The sequence below is a fragment of the Gasterosteus aculeatus genome, chromosome 3, assembly GCF_964276395.1.
Source record: "Gasterosteus aculeatus chromosome 3, fGasAcu3.hap1.1, whole genome shotgun sequence".
Taxonomy (NCBI): Eukaryota; Metazoa; Chordata; class Actinopteri; order Perciformes; family Gasterosteidae; genus Gasterosteus; species Gasterosteus aculeatus.
In genome coordinates this window covers 1,614,356-1,627,751 of record NC_135690.1, presented here as the reverse complement: position 1 = coordinate 1,627,751, position 13,396 = coordinate 1,614,356, and the positions used below count along the sequence as shown (strand labels likewise).

General features: G+C 46.1%; 3 protein-coding genes across 6 annotated transcripts; 1 reads left to right on the top strand and 2 right to left on the bottom strand.

Moving 5' to 3' along the window:
• Positions 1-1,235: 1,235 nt before the first annotated feature.
• Positions 1,236-3,143, bottom strand: hes6 (hes family bHLH transcription factor 6). Of its 2 annotated transcripts, none has more exons than XM_040171009.2 (4): positions 2,836-3,143; positions 2,670-2,756; positions 2,458-2,539; positions 1,236-2,169 (listed from the first exon to the last, which is right to left on the bottom strand). In XM_040171009.2, exons 1-4 carry the CDS (start codon positions 2,908-2,910, stop codon positions 1,736-1,738), a joined length of 678 nt encoding a protein of 225 aa, XP_040026943.2. In that variant the 5' UTR covers positions 2,911-3,143; the 3' UTR covers positions 1,236-1,735. The 2 variants fall into 2 exon arrangements, with proteins under 2 accessions (XP_040026943.2, XP_040026942.2); XM_040171008.2 differs by having other exon boundaries at positions 2,649-2,756; positions 2,836-3,082.
• On the top strand, positions 2,295-9,277 carry itm2cb (integral membrane protein 2Cb). Of its 3 annotated transcripts, none has more exons than XM_078098619.1 (8): positions 2,295-2,560; positions 2,745-3,922; positions 4,472-4,749; positions 6,689-6,826; positions 6,964-7,155; positions 7,261-7,371; positions 7,517-7,667; positions 8,172-9,277. In XM_078098619.1, exons 3-8 carry the CDS (start codon positions 4,663-4,665, stop codon positions 8,261-8,263), a joined length of 771 nt encoding a protein of 256 aa, XP_077954745.1. In that variant the 5' UTR covers positions 2,295-2,560; positions 2,745-3,922; positions 4,472-4,662; the 3' UTR covers positions 8,264-9,277. The 3 variants fall into 3 exon arrangements, with proteins under 3 accessions (XP_077954745.1, XP_077954744.1, XP_040026941.2); XM_078098618.1 differs by having other exon boundaries at positions 2,745-3,929; XM_040171007.2 differs by lacking the exon at positions 2,295-2,560 and having other exon boundaries at positions 3,058-4,749; positions 6,967-7,155.
• LOC120815911 (G-protein coupled receptor 55) lies at positions 9,275-12,331 on the bottom strand. Its single transcript, XM_040171004.2, has 3 exons — positions 12,228-12,331; positions 10,868-11,606; positions 9,275-10,626 (listed from the first exon to the last, which is right to left on the bottom strand). Exons 1-3 carry the CDS (start codon positions 12,329-12,331, stop codon positions 10,420-10,422), a joined length of 1,050 nt encoding a protein of 349 aa, XP_040026938.2. The 3' UTR covers positions 9,275-10,419.
• Positions 12,332-13,396: the final 1,065 nt, after the last annotated feature.

Sequence of the window (13,396 nt, the reverse complement as noted above, 5' to 3'; positions counted from 1 at the left end):
CAAAAAGTAAAAAACAATATAAAACAAAAAGTGTCCATTATGAAGTCGTGACTTCCCACCGGAGTCTCTGTCTGTCCACTGAGACCACTGAGACAACAGCGGGGACGTGAGCTGATGCAGACGCCGGGGTCCTGGGATCAAAGCGGGACCATCTCCCCTCCCTCTGCTCTTCACACCCGGACCGAATTAACAAACTGCCCTCCTGCGGGGGTCATTTGCACCTCTGGAGATCCGCAAATCCGGTTTGGTTCCCGCAAAGACGGACCGTCGTCGTCGTGTTGGCGCAGTACTTCCTCAGTGTGCTTATTTATAATCCGGAATGTCCCCATTAAAAGAGGACATTAGTCATTTATGATGTTATGGCATTACGTGTTATTATTGCTGGTGCATTTCCTACACGCAGCATTGTGTTGCACGGCTGCTTATAGTTTAATATCTTATTTGCAATTAATGACTTATTGCTGTCCAATAAATGAAAAATCACTCTATTTCACCTTCAACTGTGGTGGAGTGTGAGGGTACAGAAGCATTAAATACACGCACAATGTAGCAGTATAGCGATGCTCTCACACTGTATTAATCTTTTTTTCTTGTCATTCTACCAAAGCCAGCTCAGTATGCGCATGACGTGTGAGAGATGACGCTTGGAGCCATCTTACTAGAAATGTAAAATATATCGAGAGTGGCTTCAGGAATGCTTCTTTTCTTATTCATTTGTAGTTGCAGCAGCTGACGAGGAGGTCGCGTCTGAGCGGAGACACAGGCTTTCAAAGAGCACAGAAATGGGGCTACAGTTAAGGGAGGGTGATACAGGGTTTGACAGAAAAGTATCAGTGATCGTGTACGTTTCCAAAGTCCTGTATTAACTGTGTGACATTACACTTGATTGGGGAACTGATAAGCTCAGTGGTGGCTTTGCCATAGCCAGTATCCCTGTGCCGCGACTGGTACGTTATTTCTTACTGTGTCATTCTGAATGGAACATCAAAAAAGCTGAAGTCAAGTGGAGTTATAAAACCCATTTGTCAGCTCCTTGACTAGGCCTATATAAGGAGTGAGTGAATTACTCATTTCACACCTCACAAATGCCTACGATGTGCTAAGGGATCTCAGAGAGCGGGAGGGCTCTGAAATGGCCCACAAGTGCAGAGTAATAACTAACATCTTGAAACCAGCTGCGGGTGGGTGTAAAGTGGGATCCTTGTGTGTGAAATGCAGAAGAAGGACAAGTACAATTAAAATGCCAAAAATACATTTATTAAAAAGTTTTAACTTAGGCAAACGGGATGAGGTAGCCTACTAAAAGTCATTGGACACATATAAATATGAAAGTTAAAGACATTCTAAATGAAGAATAATTTACACACACGACTAGCAATGCATTGCGAAGGGCGACAGCTTTCTTTTGTACAGCCTATTCATATTCAACAAGTAAATATTTACATATGCATTCACCCCTTCGCTGAAGGCAGGCCCATGTAAAGGCCAATACACTTCCAAATGAAGACCCTACAAGTCTTTGACTTCTGAAGGACAGATTTCATTACATACTTTATTAAATACATTGGAGCCTTATTGTAGTTCTGCAGCTAATTACACTAAGAGCTTCTCAGATGCCTCAACGATCAGCAGTGTTGTTGTCATGGACCGAGGCCTACCCCGCAAAACATCCTAACGCCACGCAACAATTCATCTAGTCTAGTTTAAAACGTGCTAATTCTCCTGTTGACGTGATCTACCACGGCCTCCACATTGACTTGGAGTGAGCCAGCGAAGGCAAACTCAACGCATCGTGGCCGTCGGCCTCCTCCTCTGAAGAAACGTGACTCTGCTCCGAGTACGTCTCATCCAGGTCGGAGCAGAGGTCATCGGTGGAGGTGGAGGTGGAGTTGGTGGAGGGGGCCGGGGACACTAGGGTCGCGTTCATGCTCTCGGACACGGACCAAGCGCTGTTATTTCCGGGGGGATCTTCCGCCGTGTCCGGCAGCAGCGCCCGCAGGCTGTCTTCGTCGTTCAGGGGCATGCTTTCGAGGAGGTGGTTCAACAGCTCGGCGGCCACCGTCGGTTCCATCTCCGGGCAGCTCGACACAAACGTGTGCACGTCGTGCATGCACTGGATGTAGCCCGCGGCGAAGCGCTCGCACGCCTCCCGGCTCGCGGCGTCCACTTCTGCGAAAAGACGACGAGCGCAACGGCCGTTAGCTCAGGGGTTAGCCGCGTTAGCCGCGCTGAGCTGCCGGCCCGCTGATTGGCTGAGCCGCGGCCGGCGATGCACGCGCGCACCTTCGGTCGCAGCCGTTAATCAGGAGGTTAATGCGCATGGCCGCCAAAGAATGAACGGCGGAACGATGCCATGTACATTAAGTTTGTTTTAATGTGCGCCCAAAAGGGGGAAATACACAACGGGCAGTTGTTTCATGGCGTACTCTCAAGTAACCACGGACACTGAATGAATACCTTGAGCCCGGTTTAGCAGGCAGCCCTCCACACGTTTCACTGTCATCTCCAGCACTTCGGCATTCTCCATCTTTGATTGCGACTGCAGCGGGTGAAAGAAAGCGTAAGTAACGAGCTCCGGCGACACAAGCTGGGCTAAACTTCTGTTTGAGGAGCAACACAAAGTCACGCAAAGCGTTGCCCTGAAATACCTGCACAGTATCCCGACTTACGTCTGTATCCGCCATGAGAACTCTGAGTTCTTGTAAACTTTCATTGATGCGAGCCCTTCTTTTCTTCTCCACCAGCGGTTTCCTCATCTGCCAAAACAGTAACGACAATGGAGTAACTCAAGTCAGTCGTCGGCACAACGGACATCTCGAGTGTTCAGCCCCTCACCTTTCTGTCAGACGCGACGCCGCTGCGCTCGTCCCCTCCGTCTGCCTCCTTCGTGTGGTTACGGACGGGGGCCATGTTGTTAAAAGTTTAACACGGGCGCTGCCAGAAACCGAGCGGTTCGGAGGTCGGCGTCAGATTCCAAAGAGCCGTTACAGCTTGTCAGTGGGACAGATGGCCGTGCGGGGAGACCGGGCCGCTCACTGCTGCTCCGGGGGGGGCGGGGGGGGGGGTATACGACGGCTCATTTGCATATGAATGGGTCAACGGCCGCGACGACCCGGGGCGCGCGACGCGCGTTCCCGCGAGTCATCAGCTTCTGTCCCCTTAACTTCGGTCTGAATTTTGCGTCGAATGAGCGTTAAAGACGTGAACTCGTAAGTCAATCAGAGACGGGATGGAAAAAAAGTGCAAGATGTTTAAGTATGGCCTTTAAAAAAACATTTATTTGGATAGAAATGCCGCTGTAGATCGCTCTGAAATCAAATGATCATGACATGACATGACAAGAAATGACATGTTCTTCGCATGTAGGTCACACCAGTGGATCCAGCGCCTTTTTGCAAAAAACATCTCCCACCATTTACCTCCTAATGTTAATATTCTTAAGCACGCTCTGCTATTGTGTGACGCCGCTATGCATCTGCTGATTCTCACTTTGCATCATTAGTCAGCAGGGCTCATGTCATGCTTGATTGCCAGCCATTAGGGCATTTGAGGACCACTGCTCCGCTCTCTGCGGAGAAATAAATGAACAATGTGAATTGGGACTGGATGAGCCATCTGCGAAGTACCCATGTGTTAAGATCCCGAAACGCAACAAAAAGAAATAACCCCTGAATTTGAATGTTTTCATTGTCGGTTCTGGTATAATTTAAGTTTCTAATGCATTTAAACACCTATTTAGGTCGCGAAGCATATGACACACTCTATTAGCTTTTCATGTGTGGCGACAAAAGCTGTGTGCATAACTGCAAAATACCGTGTGCCGCAGAAGCGCAGCTGTGCTCTACATGCAGGTTTGCACTGATCCGCTCTTACAGCTTCATTGTTGGACCACCCTGCTGCTCACCCCCCGAATGTTATAAAGGTATAATGTATGTACCTCACTACGATGACATTTTTATTTGTGAAATTGATTGATTCTTACTAAATACTGTCAATTAAATAATCACACTCAGGGTACAAATTGTTCAGTACACAGTGTGTCTAAATGTATATTTATATAATACTGTATGCATTCCTCACCAATGTCCATGTGAACAAGGACAGTTATCATCGATATTACAATCGTTGTTAGTTATAATTATCTGCAGTGGGGACATAGAGCTAAGTTTATCGCAGGCTCGTTAGCTGGCTGACAGTTTGCCATAACCCTGCATTTCCGGAGGATAGCGTTGAGAACAGGAGATGCAGCTTTAAATAAAACACGGAAAGCACTACCATATCGGGCACTTGCCTTCAGAATAAGGGCCCAATGCAGTGTGATATCAACGAACGGGAGATGAAAATAGCTTATTTTAATCTAGCAACATCTTGAAGCATTGGACTATATTTACAGGTTCACAGAGAGCACACAAACAGCGTACTGGGTATTAAATGCCATTTTGTAGGCAGACTTGAACTCTTATTTTGACAGCGGCGAGGCGGCTTTTCCTGCAGACCCACACAGCGCTTGTTCGTCAGAGAATACGCTCTTGTGAGGTCATCGATCCCCGGGGGCGACACTGGTCCGCCGCTATATAATCCTCCCAGCTCAGTGGATGAAACCAACGGGCCGAATCCGATAACGAGAGAAAGGAAAGGCAATCACAATCCGACCAAAAGAACATGGTGAAGATTAGTTTCCAGGCCGTTACGGCGCAGAAGCCTGAAAAAGAGATCGATGAAGACAAGATCATTATACCACAGGCTCACGTGAGTTGACACTCTTTGTCGATCTATTGTTTTATTTGTTGTGCATTTTATTGTGTCTCAGTGTAGCGTTAGTGTACGTAAGTATATTAGTATAGTATATTAACGGTACGAGCTGTATTGATTAATATGCCTGTTCATGCATCATCATGTCACGTTTTGAATTTGATTTTCATCTGATAAATAATGACCTGTAGTTATGCATTCAACCTTGTATTGAAAAGCCCAGATCTCCAGAACCCATTAGGTTGCAGTTCAGTTTTTTAAATGCTACTGAATGGTTGATAATCCCGCGTGCACATGGTTATATTACTTTTTTTTATCATGCAGATACTATAGGACATTATTACTGCTAGGACATTATTTTGGACAGAAAAGGCTTAATGTACAGTTAGTTCTTAACGACAATGGAAGAGACTGTCCATAGCAGATCATCTCAGCCTGGGGATGTTGACATTACGTCACCTTTGTTTGGCCTCCCCGAGGACACGCTGCAGATCGCTGTCCTGCAAGTGTGCCTTGAGCAGAATATTACACGAGTAATCTAAATGGTTCATATGAACATTTAATACACATCTGAGTATAGATGGTAGCTGCACCAGTCAGCCTGATAAACAGTGAACATGATCCAAAGACTTATATTTGTTATGGAGCAAAATTGTCATTAGTAAAAAGTCAGGAATAAAGTTAGAACAAAAATGTTGACAAATGCCATTCATCCATAGCGATTCATGTATTTTATGAGTAGGATCTGAGTTCATTTGAAAGGATCGTATCTTTGTCGTGGCATATCCCTCCAATCCTTCGCCTTCAGGAGCAAATCCTCAAACGTGGCTAACCGGTGTAACAGTTTTAACAATATTCCTTTCAAATTGCTTTTAATTAGATATGCAAATATGAGTTTATTGTGTATGATAGCTATTTTATTGTACAAAGGTATTGAATTAACCTGATCGCGTTCTAACCTACATAGATTTAGAAAACGAGTTAAACCTACAGTAAAGCCTAGTTTTTGTTCATCCTTTCTGGACCTCCTCCCAGGAGTTAGACTTAACAAGATATCTGGCACCAGATGGATGTGCGCCTCACGCTGCACACAATGAAAACCCCTCGATGACGCATCCATCGCCTTTTCACCTGTTTGTTACGTCGACAGTCGAATAAGATCTGATCCAAAGGGCTGTGTGGATTTCGATTGGCTGCGCGAGGAAGCCAGGCGTCAGAGCCAATATGTGTAGCTCTATTAACTTATACCGCCTCCGCTGAGGGACTCCTCCACGCAACTCCTCTCGCTTTGACTCCCTCTGACGGCGCCAGGAAACTAACAAATATGGAGCGTGGAAGTAGGCCTCCAAAAATAGACCCAGACGGCCACGTGCCAGCGTCTCCGTCAGAGCCTGGCACAATCTGTCCTCCCTACTTCTCCTCTCCATAGCAACAGTAGTGAGGAGAGGCAGCAGGCTCGATCCCAGACGCTCCACGTCCATCGCATCTCTCTGCCGACGGACAACTTTGTAACGACGCCCTGTCAGAAATGAGAACAGTTACATTTTCATCTTTGTCCAGGAAAACATTGAGAGGACATTACGTCCACTGATACGCCATCATAGAATTATTATTCATATGATATGACGTTCACTACCAAGGCGCAATCCAATATTTTGGCCAGACAGCCTCCTTGAGTATTTAATAGTATAATAGTATAATAGTATTACCTTGCTTCATTAAGACTTAACTGCACTCATACAGAGACTGAAATAAGCCGCAGCGTTGAGAAAACCCCCCCAGAAGACTCAAAATGTTCTTTGCACCTAATGTTGGGGAAGCTTTGGACTCCTACAAGATGCCACATAATACCATCCTGTCAGAAGATACTGGTTACGTTTACACAGCGATCTATCCGACTTCTAACCTTCTAACCAAACTGCTGGTTTCTCCACAGGGGCAGCTGGTTCTTCCCGTCAGGCACAAAAAGCCTTTTCCAACCGGCCTCTGCTGCCTCACCTTTGGCCTGGTGGTCTTCCTGTCAGGACTGGTGGTGTCCTCCATCTATGTCTATCGCTACTACTTCATACCTCAGGTCAGTTCACTCTGGATCCCTTTTCCTTGATTATATTATGAACCCAGTGCCACAGAATGTTTAATGATCAGAAAAAAACAAAAAGATTCAACATGTAACTGTCACATGCTAATTATAGCTCCATTGCGCCTCATTAGCAGATCCCAGAAGACAGCTTGTTCCACTGCCGGGTCGTCTACGAGGACTCTGTGTACGCTCCTCTGAGGGGCCGACATGAACTCGAGGAAAATGTTGGCATTTACCTCGACGATAACTACGAGCAAATCAGTGTTCCGGTGCCGCACTTTGGAGGCAGTGACCCCGCTGATATAATCCACGACTTTCACAGGGTAGGACGACGCCTCCACATGTTCCCCGGTTTGCTCTCATTGCATTTGGTTGCTGGTTGCTTCATTCCAGGCCAGTTTGTGACCTTTCTTTAAAAATGTTCTCAGGGCCTGACAGCTTATTATGACATCGCTTTGGACAAGTGCTACATCACAGAGCTGAACACAACCTTGGTGATGCCTCCGCGGAACCTGTGGGAGCTGCTCGTCAATGTCAAGGTGAGGCACACGTTACGTCCTCTGCTGGTGTCGCCGGCATGGAAGCCTCTGCTGGAGATGAATGACAGCGCATTCCCGTACCATGTGCAGTGATCCCCGCACAGACCGACCGACTCAGTGATTCATTTGTGTTTGCTCGCCACAGAGAGGGACGTACCTTCCCCAGACCTACATCATCCAGGAGGAGATGATGGTGACAGGGAGGGTGAGGAACATGAGGCAGCTGGGCCCCTTCATCCACCGACTCTGCTACGGCAAAGAAACCTACCGCCTCAGACGCCGCAACCTGCACAGACGTGAGTGCTCGCACACACTTCCCTTCCTTACACTCAGGCGATATGAGATGGTAAATGACGCGTGATCGGTCACATCCGCTAATATATCCCCCTCTTTCACGCCAACGCTAGCAGGTGTTAAGTCACGGGAGCGAGCATGAAACAAGAACAACCAAATAGGGACTTCCTAGAGTACATTTCAGACATTCAGTGTCCAACAGCCTGGCAGCCTGATTATCGTGTCAGTGTGTGTGTGTGGGCGCAGCCCGGGAACTTCCTGCTAAGTGACTCACTTGTAGTGCAGCGGACTCTTCCACACACCACGGAGGAGGCAGTGATGTCTCTGTGGTTGCTGCCCGGGATTGGTGTGCGCGATATGACGCAACAAGCTTCCCCTCGCTACATATAAGGGTGGGATTTGTGGGAGTCACATGAAGCCTTTTGTGGCACCAGAAATGAAATTACTACTGCAAAACCACTCCTCCAGTGAGCGGATTTGTAAATGCGTCTTCTTCTCTATTGCAGGTATCGAGAGGCGCGAGACAAAGAGGTGCCACAGCATTCGTCACTTTGAGAACACTTTTGTGGTTGAGACCGTGATCTGCGACCGGTTCTGAATCTGAAATCTGCCCTCTTGAGTTCATTAGGCTTTTTACTGCACTTTAAGAGCAAGTCTTTGTCCAACGGTTTTCCTTTTTCTTTTTTGTCTCAAGTTGGAAACGCTCTGCCATTGTTCGTGTTCACCGTTATTGTCTTTTTTTATTCACAGTCTGTATATTTGTAAGATGTTATACACGTGTTTGGATATATCTGTAGCTTCTCAAGCACTGCATAAGATGTTGTTGTCCGTTTGTTACATTTACATCAGATTAAGACTTGATTTTAATTTATTTCGGAAGTAGTGCACTGTGGCTGATGGTTTGGACATTTCAAAGCTGCTTGCACGGTGCACTCGTGTTTATCTTTGTTACTTGGTCGAATGGCGAAACATACCTCATGTACTTTAGACGTTTCTTTGCTGGTTTGTATCATTGACGATGGGTGTATATAACGGTGATTCTTCCTAAGCAATATATACTGTACATTGATTTGTTCTAGATTCCATATTGTTACATTCATAGATTTTTTTATCTGAAATCGACTTGTTTTGTCTCTTTATTTCCGTTGGTGTCACACTTTACTACTCCTTGGATATAATGACTTTAGACTGTAATTAGTAGCAGTGCTTTAGACGGACAGAAGGAACCAAAGTCTGTTATAAGAGACGCTACGCTTCGCGTTAAGGATGCATGAGATATTTAGAAAGTGTGCTTTTTGGTTCAGATCACTTACTGTAGATGATATCAGAGGCTGAAACTTCGTCCTGCTCTTCCTCCTCTTCACTCTTTGTTGTCTTTAGCTCTCGCCAGTTCCGTCCTGTCCTGGCATCCTAATCTTTAAAATGATGATTTGTCCAACTTACAGAAAAAAATGGGGTGTCTTTCTAAAAACGAATGAATAAACGTGGAGCAAATGAGTCTCTGTTGAGAGAAACCTGTGACATTGGCTCATATTTCACTGTCCTGGATACTTTGTTTCAATGTACAGTCGATTTTTCTTGTAATATCTTTAAGAATAAATAATCAAACTTTTATTGTGTATTTAATGTTGATGAGCAAGTGTTCGTAAATCATTCACAACGTGAAAAGAAAAACTGTAGTCGGTGGTTAGTAATAAAGCATCTAGTCTTTATATACATACATATACATATGTGTATATATATATATATATGTATGTATATAAAACATCACAGATGCAGAAACAATGTAACACCAAGCTCAAAGCCCTGATCCGTTTAGTTCCTGTTAATCATGCCCCACATAAGTGAGGATATCTTTCGATACAACGTGAAACTGCAGCGTTGAGAATCTTGACGAATCACAAAATGGTTTGTGGTTTGCGACGCACAACGTCATCCACTCTCTGATCTTCGTGTCTGAGCTTACCACCTTGAAAAAAAGAACACATCGCGTCAACAATCTTCACGGCTTCGTATAAACGATTTTCTTTGAGAAAAACAAAACAGAAACAGAATTAAAAACATAACTGAACAGAATACAGAAAAAGTCAAATAGAAATGCCACAAAGAGGAAGCAAGTAATGCAGGTAAAACTAAACATGAAAAACTCCTAAACAAAAAAGGATTTTACAATACAAACTATAGACTATAAATCCCATAACCGACCCAGCAGCTCAATGTTCTGCAGGTTGGGTTTGGCTCCGACTTTCACATCAATCAAATGTCCTCACAAACACTAGAATCACAACAGTCTTACTGCAATACACAGGCTACTAATAGCTGGCTTGTAACAATTTAATAATATTATTACAAGTTTGAAGTCACATTTTCAAAAATTGAATTCAAATAAATGTTTAAAACTACTTATTGAAAAGAAATAATGATATAACAATCTATACAAGCAGAAAATTATAGGCTATCCTTACATTGGAAATGTACAGCTGTGATACATGAATGTCACTTCTCTCCCTCTCATCTCACAATCTCCTGCAACTTGTGTCAGAGTCCGGCTCTCTGAGAGCTACTGGACCAAAACCACCAGAAAGCTTCCTGACGAGCACTGCGGTAAAACCAGGTTCCCCTCAGACCCGCCACTCTCTCCAATCCGCCTCATAAACAACGCCGCGTCCTTTTCAGTCTCCATGGCCTGCTCACATCCAGGACCTGCGGCGGTCCGAGTGCAGATACATCTATTTCCACTTGAATAATCCGCCGTTAGACCTCCGAAGTGCTGAAGGTGCCTCTTCTCTGGCTGGTCCTCGACAACCTGCCGGTCAGCTTGGGGCTCCTCACCTCGTGGGCGATGAAGTAGTAGCACAGAGCGTCCAGGCAGCAGGTGACGTTGGACAGGCACATGGCGGTCTGCAAGAACACGGTGATCGTGGTCTTGTTGCCGCAGTCTTGAATCACTCCTTGATGCACCTGGAATCATGCGGAGGGTCACGCGTGGAGAGACAGAGAAGCATTAGTTGGCCATTAACGATGCGCAATGCACTTACAGTAACACGAGAGGCAAAGCAGCAGTTGGGACTGAAATTACTCTCAAAATGATAGACTAGTTTCACGTCTCTAAGCGAAGCGCGCTGTGCTCTTCATCGCATGTGAGTCCGCCCTGCTTTGCACCCCATTCGCTGGGGAAGATGGCGCGCTGACTCATTCTCACCAGGAACTGCAGGAGGATGCCCAGGTGGCTCGGGGTGAAAGGAAGCACGAAGGCGCCCAGGCTGCTGAAGATGATCTTCGCGCAGGCGCGGCTCTGCGGGCTGCGCTGGCCCGACCGCTTCAGCGCCCAGATGGTCCGAGCCGAACAGTAAACCACCACCAACGCCGGCACCAGGAACCCAAACACCAGCAGGCAGATGATTAACGGAGGGCTCCAGCCGTCCTCCGAGAACCTGTGGAAGCAGTGGAAGTCCGTCTGCTTGGTCTCCCTGAAGCGGTGGGTGGTTGAGGAGACCGCCGCCAGCACCAGTGCCCACACCCCGACGCAGCTGCCCAGCGCCACCGCGGGGGAACGCAGTTGCTTGGCTTTGAACGGGTGGCAGATGGCCACCCATCGGTCCACGGCTATGCACACGATGGTGTAGATGCTGCCGTACGTTCCCCCGAAATACAGGCTTTCCAAGACCGAACAGAGCGGCTGGAGGGAGGGGGGCCAGAGGTTGTTGGCGGCGTACATTTTGAAGGGGAGCGGAAAGAGGAAGAGCAGGTCCATCAGGGCCAAGCTGGTCATGTAGATGGTGGACTCGGTCCATTTCCGCAGAAAGACGCAGAACACCAGGAGCGCTGCGACGTTGAGGATCGAGCCGAGGAGGAAGATGGGGATGTAGATGGACAGCTCCAAGTATCTCATGGGGCGGTCCACCTCTTCCAGCGAGCAGTTGCTTGTCATGCTGCTGCTGCTGCTGCAGAGAAAATAGGGCGATCAGATCTCAAAGTAAATCTGTGTTTCCTGTCGCACTCTTTGTGCCCACACAGAACAATACATAGACCAGCGCGGGAGGCCATCCCGAAACTCTCCGTGGTGTGGGTTCAAAAGCTGCCAGCTTGTTTTTAAATGTGCTCTTTAGAGCTACACAAAGAGAGTTGTCTTTCCGTCGCACGCGTTGTACGGTATTTTTGATTCAAGTTTACACTAGAATATAAATTATTTACACTGTTAAGTTCAGAGTAACCTTAGTTTAGAGCTGAATTATAGACTTTTCTTTGAGAGTAAAGCGTACCAGAAGGATTTAATGAACCCAATGCAAATTTTTTTACAGAGGAAAATGTAAGTGTGAGTGTGTAAGAAAACACTGTCATCCACCCGCTCATCATCAGTCACTCACACAGATCATACAGAGCGTGTTAGTTAGATCACTGTTGTTTCAAATACTATTTAACCATCGCCTTACGCCTATTCCGTACTCGTAGACAATCATTTTGGGGATATTCATAATTAACTTCAAGGCGTGTGATTTAGATATTAAAACAAAACCCAGAGATTTAAGAGCAACAATGATCTGCCACTGCTGCAGTCTTACCTCATCGGTGCCAGTCTGTCAGCGTCTGTGTGGCTGTCTGCTGTGCGTCTGTCACACTTCTGCTTTCTGTGCCTTTGTTGTTTCATCACCACTTCCTGAGTCATGCCAAGCATCATGTTTTCGCTTGAGGTGTGAATTCTAGCCATCTCCAATCCAGGTTGAGGTAAAAAGACCTCCCGGCTACATTTCTATATGGGTAAGAAGTGTGCAGACGTGCACACTGTGCCGATCACTTTCTACGGAGTACCGTTAGAGCACATCTGGGTCTGGCCCCACGCTACGTAGAAGACATGTTCACCCCGTAATGAGTCCAATCGCAGATCCTTTGGTGACTTTTCTAACGTCGAGGCTCAAAACTCGTGGTGACTCTGTTTTTGCCATCAGAAATGAGGCTCAGAACCAGGGATCTCCTTTAAATGGCCACGCAAAACCCATCTTTACAGACTGATGCTATCTTCTTCTCTGATTTTATTCTATTTGCAATAATGTCTATTACCTGTATTGCTTTATTTCGATTTGTATTTATTGCATTCATTAGATTGTTTCCAGAAGTGACGAGATGAATTGTTGCCTTTTCTCTATTTTATTTCATCATTTGGTTTGAAAACACCTCATTTACAAACACCATCTTGGGCTCAAGGGCATTCTTTTTTGTATTCATACATTTCCAAAGAGTAATTCATTATTTGATGAATATGTCATAAACAGTAGTTTAAATTACCATTAGTTGCAGCCCTAATGAATATTTAAAAGAACGTGAAAAAAACATTTATACAGTTAACGAGAACATTAGATGAGAGGATCAGGAGACGTTTGCTTCCCAGCTTTCTAGTCTGAAGGCCAACGTCAGCCTTCTAACAGGCGCAACAACGTGCTGATGCTCAGCAGGTGTGACTTGCACCGCGTTCCCCGTCGCTGGGAACAATCGTACTTCCGTCTCTCGACGAACCGGCTCGGGGACTTTGTGTCTTTTTATAACGACCTTCTGTTTTTTCGGTTTCCATCTCTTAGTCATGTATTTTAATCTCGCAGTGACTGGCAATAACACGTGATCCCCAGTGATTTCTGTCCCTCTGTCAGCACAGCTGGGGTAAGTATGAGTGTGCCAGTGGAAATCTAGTCGTCTTGTTGTTTTGAGGCGCGTGAGAAGCTGCAGATTCAGACACCGA